Source organism: Aythya marila (assembly GCF_965140915.1).
Source record: "Aythya marila genome assembly, chromosome: 1".
NCBI lineage: Eukaryota > Metazoa > Chordata > Aves > Anseriformes > Anatidae > Aythya > Aythya marila.
The window spans coordinates 153,064,529-153,074,866 of NC_139042.1; the positions used below are offsets into that span (position 1 = coordinate 153,064,529).

Genomic DNA, 10,338 nt, shown 5'->3' on the forward strand with positions numbered 1-10,338 from the left:
ACCCAACCAGCATCACCTCTGCTGGCCACTCCATTCCTGGGGTAGGAAGGGAGAAGAAAGGCCGGAGCTGCCCCCTTTATTCGCGGTGTCACTGCTGGGTGGCCTCCCAGTCCCCGTATATGATTTTCCATGACCAGGGAGCTGACTTCATAGCACCTAGCAAATCTCAGGGGTAAACTGAAGCCCTCCCAAGGGAAAGCTGAGCTCCGGTGACCCGGCAGACCTCAGAGCGCTGCCAGGTCGCGTTTGGCAGCTCTGCCTGCTCCGCAGTGAGCAGATTCACATTTCGTCTGCTATCTAGGGAGGGACGTGCTGCTTCAAAGACCAGAGCCGTGTCTTCACACACTGGGGAAGTGTGAGGAACGAGTGGAAGAGCAGAGGAAACTGAATTTGTGCTGATATTCTACCTCTACAGGGCCAGCAGAAGCAAGAAATTTGAAGTGAGAGCAAACACCTGGCATTCAAGAGGAGGCAAGCACACACAGCTTGATGCATCCAGCAGAGCAGACCTCCTGGCACCCCAAGAGTCCCTGAGGTGACTTCCCACCGGGCCGGGGCCACCTCTGCTCATCTGACACTGATAAACCCAGCAGAAATCTGGCCGCCTCCTGCGCTAGCTTGCCCCGGGGCCACAGCTCGGCTGCCCTCCTGCCCTTGCTGTAATGGAGGCACGGGGTTAGCAGTGTGTCACGAGGACCACAAGATTTACTTGATCACGCTCGAAATGCTATGCGAGGGCAGCGCTAGCGCAGCACAATCCTCAGACCCGAAATGGGCCGAAATAGGAAGGATATGGATTACGGTCCAGGTTGTATAAGACCACATGCATTTCTTGTCCCGGGATCCCTGCCCAGGCTGGCTGGTGATCATTTGAGGATCAGCTGTCTGGTATTCTGTTTTCTCCTTGTTGTTCAAAGCGTTAACTCACAGTTTATTAACTCCAGGATAGTCAGCCCCTACTCTAAAAACAATGATTAGTGTTCACGGGGTCTTTTCACAGGACGCACACTTTGATTTCGCAGTGCTTCCCAAATAATCAGGGTTTTGCCTTCCCGATACTCACACCAAGCAAAAGAGCAGCATTTCAGAGAAGACCCAATGTTCCCCGAGGTAAGGTCAGAAGTAGCCTGCAATGTGGGGACGCTGATCTGAGTGGTGAACCTTGCCAGAGCGCTTTGCATTTTGTAGCCTTTTGTACAGTCAAGTCCCAATTCACACACAGCAGGGAGCAATAAATACTCCCGCAAATGAGACACCAGGATCCCAGGATAGCACGAGGCCAAAAACAAAGCAAAACGCCAAAATAAATAAAACATAGCTAATAGCTACCTCCAAAAAGGTTGCTGTGAGTGACTCGCTCAGCATCAGGTAGGAAATCCGCGGCGGGGCAGGGATCCAGGCCAGCACACAACCGTCTCAGCAATGAGTCACTCCTTTTCCTTCACACTTTTGCAAAAATAAAAAAAAAAAATAAATAAAATAAAAAATGATGCTGAGGCTCTGCAAGGAGGCTCCTGCATGACACAGTCCCGACTCATCCCGAGCACCGTCCAACCTGCGTGCGGCAGGTGTCCTGTGGAAAATAAATCTGTGGCCGTGTAATTAAAGAGTCTATCATAACTCAAATTCACGAGGATGTTTCTGGAGCATCACAGCACCAGAAAGCCTTGGGAATCGTGGCCTCTTGCAGAGGTGCTGGAGAAACCTGTGGTCCCAGCAGCACAAGCTGACACGGCTCCGTCCCCAGTCCCACCTGCCACCAAGCCCCCCACAAACGCCCTGGTTCCTGCTATCCCCATCCCCACTGCGCTGCCCAATGCTCCTGGGCTCCAAAACCCCTCCTGGGTTGTCAGTGTTTCCAGAAAAACTCAATAAACAGGCCCAATCCAAGCTGAGGCCATCGCTGGCAACTGAAAGTTTCTGCTCAGTTGGAGAAGCTTTGACAAAGTTATAAGCTAGTGAAAACAGGGTCTGAAAAAGGGGAAGTGTCGGCAGCGTTAATAATAGGAGCTGCTCCCGACCACACCTATAATTAAGGGCCTTTATTGGTTTTTTCCATATACCTCACCTTTTTTTATCCTTGTGGTATTCCCAGCTTCTGTCAGCCACCCACGCCGCTTTGCTTTGTTTAAAAAAAGTAAAACAAAAAAATGACCAGGTGGAAAAAAAAGAAAACAAACAAATAGGAATATTGAGGTGCACCCCTGGGGCTGTGTTAGGCCAGGGCAGACGTAGCAGAGGACTGAGGGACAGGGCAGAAGCAGGGCTCAGGGCTGAGTCTGCAGCACCTTGTTTGAAGGTGTATAAGCTCATCCTCCAAGCTTGTCTTTTTTTGGAGAAAAGGGGTTGAATTTATCCCTCTCTCTTGGGTTTTGCCCCGTGGCAGAGCCATGGGCTGGGGCAGCCCCGTCGCATCATCCTGGAGGGCTGGCTCTGAGCATACAGCTCTGAGGGTGGGTTTTTTATCTTCTCAGAGCCTCTGGTGAGAGGGCGAGCAGCCCATGGAGAAGACACCAAGCCTGCAGGTGACACTGCATTGGAAGGAGGACCAAAAATCAGGGAATCATTAAGGTTGGAAAAGACCTCCAAGGCCCAACCAGCCCCCTACCACCAGTACTACCAGGGATGCAGGCTGGAGGGATGGTCCTGCAGGAACCCTGTGAGTTCAGCGGGGACAAATGCAAAGCCCTGCACCTGGGGAGAAGGAAACCCTGGCTGGGGAGCAGCTCTGTGGAAAAGCAGCGGGGAGTCTTGGTAAAAGACAGAGCCAAGCCCTTCACGGAGGTGCCTGGCGGGGTCCCTTTCATCCCGCGTTGCCCTTTGGTCCTGTGATGCGCAGCGCCCGATTGCGTTTGGCATTTTTGGCAGAGGTGAGGTGGCACATGCCTGCCACGGGAGCAAAACCACTCAGATACCACCCGCGGGGGGGAGCACGGTGTTCACCCGAGCTCGTGATTCACAGCGGCGAAAAACGGTGGCCAAAAAACCTCCCGTGTACGAGCCAGTCCCACGTATATGCGTGCCGGGGGGTGGGGGGGAGGCCCAGGCGGTTATGAAACCAGCTTGCCCAGTCAGGATAATTCACGTACGGCTGTGGGAGGGCCGGGAGAGATAAACAACATGCGGGGAGCCGGGAGGGCAGGGAGGATGGCTTAAAATGCAGCTTCCCGGCATGCCCCGCTGGATTAGTTCAGCATCTCAGCGCGGCTCCTCCGCGATTCTTATGCAAGGGGGTTCTCCGCAAGGGACAGCCTGTCCTCGCCGGCTGAGCGCCAGGCACGGGGCACCGATTAACAAAAGGCCATCTCACCACGCGGCCGAGGGCCAGAGGCAGCTGGGGACTGGCTCCCTGCGACAGCCGAGGGTCGGGGGGGTTCGTGCTCTGGGGTGAGTCGCTGGGCAATTTCGGTGACCGCAGCGCTGGGATATTCGAACAACTCCGTCCCCGCACCGCAGCCCGGGGACCCTAATAGCACCGGGCCCCAGGTCTCAAGGCGTGCTATTTCAAAATAGCACGGCACCAAAATAATCCCGCTCATTTCAGAGGCCAAAAGCTTTGAAAGCTCAAATGTCCGGTGTCTGACAGACTATTTCAGGACGGTGTTTGTGTCCATCTCTGCATTTCTTCGTGGGCCCCAGGGCAGTGAAATCACCCCGCTGCAGTTAGCAGCACGCATTTCCTCTTCCCGTATTGCCCTGATTTGGGTAGCCTGTCACTTGGGGTCTGCGTGCTTAGAGCTACAGCTGCCCGGAGAGCAGAGGGGTTGTCCCCACTGGATGCTCCCTTCTGGAGGGGACGTGTTCAAAGGTAAGGAGATGACTGCTCTGCTCCCGTTGCTTTTCTCAGGAACTGGGAGAAACCCAGGAGCAGAGACTGCATACAGTTTGCAAGCCAGGCTACCATTACCTTATGTCCCGAGGGGATATGGAAAGGTTGGTTGCCAGAAGAGCTCCTAGGGCACTGCAAGGCCTGCGAGGTGTGTGCCAGCCACCGTGCTGGCCAGGACACGTCCCAGCGGGGCATTTCTCCGCTACCACGCAGTTTCACAGCTGCCCGGGGCAGGGGAAAGGCAGCATTACCCTGCTGCCCCATAAGGTACGTGTGTCAGGCCAAGGGACTGAGGAATGGAAATGTGGGGAAAAAAAAAAAGTGAAATGTTGAGCATCTGCAACCAGCCAGCTTGCAGAGGTGACAACTGAAGGGACTGGCATTTGGCAGGGCCGTGACCAGAGGGACCTGACTCTGAACCCAGGTTTTCTCTGCACAACCTCCCTGGGCTGGCACGGCTTTGCCTGCAGAAGAACTCAAAGTGTCGGTGTCCATCTGAATGGCATTCAAAGCCACTGGGTGCTCTGTGAAAGCTGCTGAGGTTTCGCAGAGCTGGTAGTTGACAGAGCCGTCCCCATCCAGCCTGACCTTTGCTGGGAAAACGCTGGCACCCCGCTGCTTGTCCTTCCAGAGCCGGCGTTGTCTGCAGGATGGGAAGGGGAACAGCCCCATCCCCTGCACCCCATCCCCTGCACCTCAGGGGTGTCCCCGCAGCCGCTGGAGGAGCGGGGAGAGGCAGGGTGCGAGGCTGGCTCCCATCCCTAGGTGGTGCTCTGAGGACACGCAGCATCCCCGCTCCGGCTCCCGCAGAGCACCAGGGGGTTTGGGAGGGCTGCACCCCCCAGCAGACCCCCCCCCCAAAAGGGCTGGGCACCTCGCTGCCACCTCAGCTCCTCTGCTTTGCGCCCCCAGCCTGGGCAGCCCCCCTGGCTCAGGGACCCCAAATCCCAGCCGGCTGCACCCAAGGGTCCCCTGCCCAGTCCGCTGCTGGGCGCCCACCCTGCCGGGTGCCCCCCAAGGGATGCGCTGAGCTCCCCCCCGACCCCACAAACTGCCCTTTCACCTCTCCCCCTCCTGCTCAGCCCGCTTTCCCCTGTCCCAGCTCCCCAGCTTGAGCGCAGGCCTCTCGCCGCGGGGGGTTTCCGATAGTGGCGCTCCATTAGGGCCCAGCTCCGCGCTCACCCCAGGCAATAGCAAAATTCCCATTGACTTAGCAGGGCCAGGAGCGAGCCCTTAATGGCCTGGGAAGAAGAGGAAAAGGCATTTTGCAGCGCAGAGGTCACCAACCCGCGTGCAGCTGCTCCGGGACACAACGGAAGCAGAGCTGGGTGCAAAAAAAAAAAAAAAAAAAAAAAAAAAAAAAAATCAGTTTTGTTCAGAAACAAGAACATTTTCAACGTGATTTCCCGGTCACGGATATCCAGACCCATTTTTTTTTCCCTGTTTGAAACTATTATCGTGTTCCTTGACAATATTTTTAGCCGCAGTCGTGTATCAAAAACGTTTCGCTGAGCAAGTTTTGGGGGGAGCTGAAAGGTGCCAGCGACGGTCTCTTTTCAAAAGGGTTGGCTGGAAGTGTCACCAAAAATAAAGCATGAAACAAGTTTGCTCGAGTGTCATTTCAAACAACAACAATGTTCATCCGAGAGCTGGCAGGAGCCAGCGCGGCACAGTTAGCTGTCATGGGGTGCAGGATCTGAGCCAGTGCCTGGATCTCATTCATAGGGGAAAAAGCCCTTCCTCTCCCCCTTAGCTTTCTGAGGTTTGAATAGCTTTCAACAACGAGCCACTGCAGAAACGATCCCTCCATCAGGAGCGAGGGAGCACACAGAGGTGTCTTCTCTGGAGAGCACAGGAGCAGAAAGCATCCCCTACCTGAACGGCAACGCTCCGTACATCACGCATAGCAGCACCCTGGCTGTATTTATGGCTGTGAATGGCTCGGAGAGCTGGTTTGCAGACCCCTTAAAAGCCTTCCTTAGGGCAAACAGCTCTCCACGGGGGGTTCTGCTGGTGGCTTTTTGTGGGCCGTGTGAAGGAGCCCACCCCGGAGGCGCTGGTTGCGGTGAATGCTGCTGTAGCAGGAGGTTTGTGAGCCCGTGGCTGGGTGTTTGTGGGGTGCGGCTGTGGTGTAGGGTGGCTTATGCCCACGTGTGACATATGGTGTGTCCCTGGGCACGAGTGCTTGGTGATTTGGGGGCTCACAAGGAGGACAAAGGATGCACCTACCTCTGTGTGTTGACAAAGCGGGGCTCCCAGGAGCGACCAGGCTGGGGGATCATCACCCCCCCAACACTTCCCTGCCCCCAAAAGGATGCTGTGTTCAGCCACGTGGGTTCCTCCTTTTTGGGAACCGTGTCCTGGGTGCTCGTGTCCTCGCACATGGAGTCCTTCCCTCTCGGTCCATTAGTTTGTTTCCACTGCCATGGCCAGCGACAGGCGGCCGGCTCTGAAAGCTGTATTGAAAGCCAGGTCAATACCGGCCCCTGTTTATTCCCTCTGGGGGAAATAAATAAATAATGAAGGGAGGGAGGGAGGGGCTTTGGTAATTAGCAGCGGGGAGGGGAGGTGGGACAGGGACACACGCGGAGAAACGAGGCTGGGTGGCCAGCCGTAGGTGGGAAAAGCCAGGAGGCTGTGTGGGAAACAAAGGCTGCTCTTGCTTCTTGCACCAGTCCTGAACTGCTATCAAGATGCCGGCTTTCTGCTCTGTAGGTCAGGGCTGAGGTGGGACATCATTTCCTCAGCCATTTCCCTGATAGCACATCTGTTAGGTGCCCAGGGCGGCTTCTTGAGCTAGCCATTTATCTTCCCATCCTCGTATCATCCTACAGTATTACACGAGTGATCCTGCTGCTCCTAAAGGCAACGTCTCGCCAAGCTTTTGTGCCTTCTGTGCAATGATAGAAAAATGATGTTTGGTCTAGCTGTGGCTGATGCCCTCCCTTTCTGTATCCCAGCTCTTACTTGTCCCTAGCAATTTGGGGATGGGTGAGTTTTTGTCTTGTTTGTGTGCATGTTGAGCCTTACATCTAGAGCAGTGTTGAGCACATCTCTGCCTCTTCATCAAGCACACCCCTGAGCCTTTCTTGGGCAAAACTCCTCTTATCTCCGAAGCAGGCAGGGTTGTTTGACCCATCCTATCGGAAAATCTAATGCAAATGCATCCCTCCCTCCACGCATGGTGTATGCAACATATCCTAGCCCCAGGCACACTCTTGGAGCCTCTTATGGCAGGTCTTTCCCAGAGAGGCCCAGAACGAGGGAGCCTGGAGGCACCGCTGCCATACAAACAGCAAACACCGGCACTCATCAGTCTCTACACCGGGCTGCAGCCTTGGGGTCTCCCCTTCGCTTCCAAACCTCCCCCTGGGATATTCGACTTTATTAAAAATAAATAGTTACAAATTCAGTTTTACAGCTGATGGCAGCAGGGAGGAGAACGGAGGAGGTGGAAGGAGCACGGAGAGGTTCTGCTGTCCACTCAGGTCACTTGTCTGCCGTGCCAGCCGTGCCGTGCCGTGCCGGCAGCAGTCCGGGCGTGCAAGCACAGGGCCCTGCCTCCCCTGCCAGGCGTCTCGGGGAGCAGCAGGACGCGTGTTTCGGGAGGGCCGGGAGAGCTGGGTCTGAGTCCGTGGAGCCGAGCTGCTTCTGGAGGTGACGGGCACCAAAAGCCGAGGAGAGCGCAGAGCGGGCTACGTGCAGCGTCCTTCTCTCCTAGCTTGGCGTTTTCAGTGGAAGAATATGGATTTCGGTTCTTCATCTGGTTTATGTACAAAGAAAGTCATGTGCAACAAGCAATAAACATGCAAGCAAACCCCTCCCTCCAGAGCCTTCCCCGCTCCCTCCAGGAGTCCTAAACTCTCCTGTCCATCCTCATCTGGTCAGGGCTTAGGTATCACCACTCCTCTCCTCGTGACAATCGTGATAGCCACGGGGCCTGCCCACGTTGGGAGGGGCCAGAAAGTCTGTCAGTGTCTCAGCCGCAGAAACAATTTCGGGGGTCCCAGCCTGCCCGTTGAGGGCACGGACTCCTGTCGCCTCTCCAGAGATGAGAAACCGGGTGTGCTCCTCTGCTGCCTCTGGGCAGGCAACGGGTCCTCGCACAAGCTGCACACCCCGGAAGGATCATGTATCCTCACTCCTCTTCCAGGTGGTATAACTTCACGGGATGGGGAGTATATCAGAGCAGCTCCAGGCCTTGATGTACTCAGGTGCTGAGAGGTGGTCACGGGCGGGTTGTTTTGTTTTTTTTTGGTGGGCGAGGGACTTATCCGGCTACGTACGGGGGCAGAACAAAGGAGGAGATGGTGGGCAACGGGTGTAGCACGGGGAGGTTGGAGGAGTTAGATGGCTGACTCCCTGCGGTACGAGATAGTATCTAGGGGCAGAGTTGCCTGGAGCCGCTCCAGGTCCAGGTGGCTTCCAAAATCCATCATCTGGATGACACCTCCCTCTTCCTTGGTGCTGCCACCTAACGCCACACCCACTTCATCATCGTCTTCGTCTTCGTCTTGACTGACAAGAGCCAGCTCGTTCTCGTAGCAGAAGGCACTGGGAGGTGGAGGAGAAGGTAGGATAGTCATCTTGCTTTCTTGCAGCTCCCGGGCTGAGCAGCAAGGTGTGCCAGCTACCTCGTAGGTCTTGTGAAAGCGCGAATAATCCACTTTGTAGTGGTTCTTCTCCTCGAACACGACTGGTTCAAAACGGTGACCCCAGAGGATTTCGCTCGCGAGGTAAGAGCTTCGTGCCTGCGTGGTCATGGCCGTGGCTTCCACCATCCCCTCCAGGATAACAACAATCTCAAAGTTCTCCGTCTCCAACTCCTCCTTGCCAATCCCATAGAGCGGGCTCTCCTCATCGATCTCATGAACAATAATAATGGGCGAGACCAGAAATATACGATCGAGGCCCACATCATAGCCTACATTGAGGTCCCGCTGGTCCAAGGGTAGGTATTCCCCTTCCTCTGTCATGTAGGGCTTGATGAGCTGGGCTCGGACGTGGGCCTCCACAATGTGGCTCCTCCTCAGGTTGCCCACTCGCCACATGAGGCACAGTTTGCCATCCCGCACGGAGATGACCGCGTGGTGACTGAAGAGGAGAGTCTGGGCCCGCTTCTTGGGCCTGGCCATCTTGGCCATGATGGTGCCAATCATGAAGGAGTCAATAACGCAGCCCACGATGGACTGGACCACGACTGCCATGATGGCCAGCGGGCACTCCTCAGTCACGCAGCGGAAGCCGTACCCGATGGTTGTCTGCGTCTCCACCGAGAAAAGAAAAGCCCCCAGGAAGCTGTTCACGTGCATGATGCAGGGCTTGAGGAGAGAGGGGCCACCTCCCACCGCCGGTGCGTTGAGGTCGCCGTGGAAGAAAGCGATGCACCAGAAGAGGAAGCCGAAGAAGAGCCAGGAGACCAGGAAGGCGGCGGAGAAGATCATGAGCATGTACCGCCAGCGCGTGTCCACGCAGGTGGTGAAGATGTCGGCCATGTAGCGCTGAGACTTGTTGCTCAGGTTGGCGAAGTAGACGTTGCACTGGCCGTTCTTCTTGACGAAGCGGTTGCGGTGCTTCCGCCGGGGGGCATGGCCCTTCCCGTTCCGGCTGTGCCCGTTCATGCTGCCCAGCGCGGAGACCTTGTGTCCATCCTCTTCGGTCGAGACGATGCTGTACCTGGAAGAGAAGGGACAGGCAGAGAGAGACGTGAGGAGCAACATGTTGGCCCCGGCGTTATATAAGGCTGGGCGTTGCTAGTTCCTCCTCTGCTCTCCTCACCGACTCCATTGTGCGTTGGTGACAATGTTTATACACTTCCCTGCGCTCAGGACAATTCAGTTGCCACAGCAACGAGCGTGGCTCCCAGCATCCCGCATCCGAAGCCAAAGGTGTAATTTGGAGATCAACAACCAAAGCACTGGCAGTTTCCCTGGGAGAAACTCCCCTCTCTGGGGAGCCTTTGTCCTCCCTGCTCCCCTCCGTCACGGATGGCACCGCTGCACCTCTCCTCGCTGCCAGGAGAAGGCAGCTCCTGAGTGCTTATGTGCTGCTGGGCCTAAAGTCGCAGAGGCTGCTTAAAGGCGTGATGGCAGAAGATGCTCTGAGCCCTGAGGAGATTCAGCTGCCTCTCTCCGCGTGCACAGACCCACCGAGACCACTCTGCCCTTGTCACCGTGGCCTCCCAGGACCACTTGGGCTGGCAGTGCCTCCCTCCCACCCCGTCGTGCTGACAGGTTTGCTGGATTCCTCCGGCATGGCCACCATCACCCTGGTGCCAAGTGCTCGGTGCTTAAATAGGGTGTTTTCTTCAGGGCAGCCTAACAGCTCCAGCACCATCTGCCATCCTCATCTCATTGGAAAGGGGACGCGGGGCTTCTGCAGTCCTGCTGAAATTGGCAATTTCTGGGCCAGGGCAAGTGTCCAGCACTGCATTGGTACTTTGCTTCTCCTCTGCAGCAGCCAACCCTGCTGAGAGCCAAGATCTCCCCCCACATATGGCGCGTTTCAGA

The 10,338-nt window shown here is 56.0% G+C and overlaps 1 protein-coding gene across 1 annotated transcript; it reads right to left on the reverse strand.

Moving 5' to 3' along the window:
• Nucleotides 1–8,165: 8,165 nt before the first annotated feature.
• Nucleotides 8,166–9,465, reverse strand: KCNJ4 (potassium inwardly rectifying channel subfamily J member 4). Its single transcript, XM_082784713.1, has one exon. The coding sequence runs from the start codon at nt 9,448–9,450 to the stop codon at nt 8,176–8,178; it is 1,275 nt and encodes a 424-aa protein (XP_082640839.1). The 5' UTR covers nt 9,451–9,465; the 3' UTR covers nt 8,166–8,175.
• Between the last annotated feature and the right edge of the window lie 873 nt (nt 9,466–10,338).

Bases quoted from the DNA above. Each gene is read 5' to 3' on its own strand.
- KCNJ4 (XM_082784713.1), bottom strand. From the start codon at position 9,450: ATGAACGGGCACAGCCGGAACGGGAAGGGCCATGCCCCCCGGCGGAAG.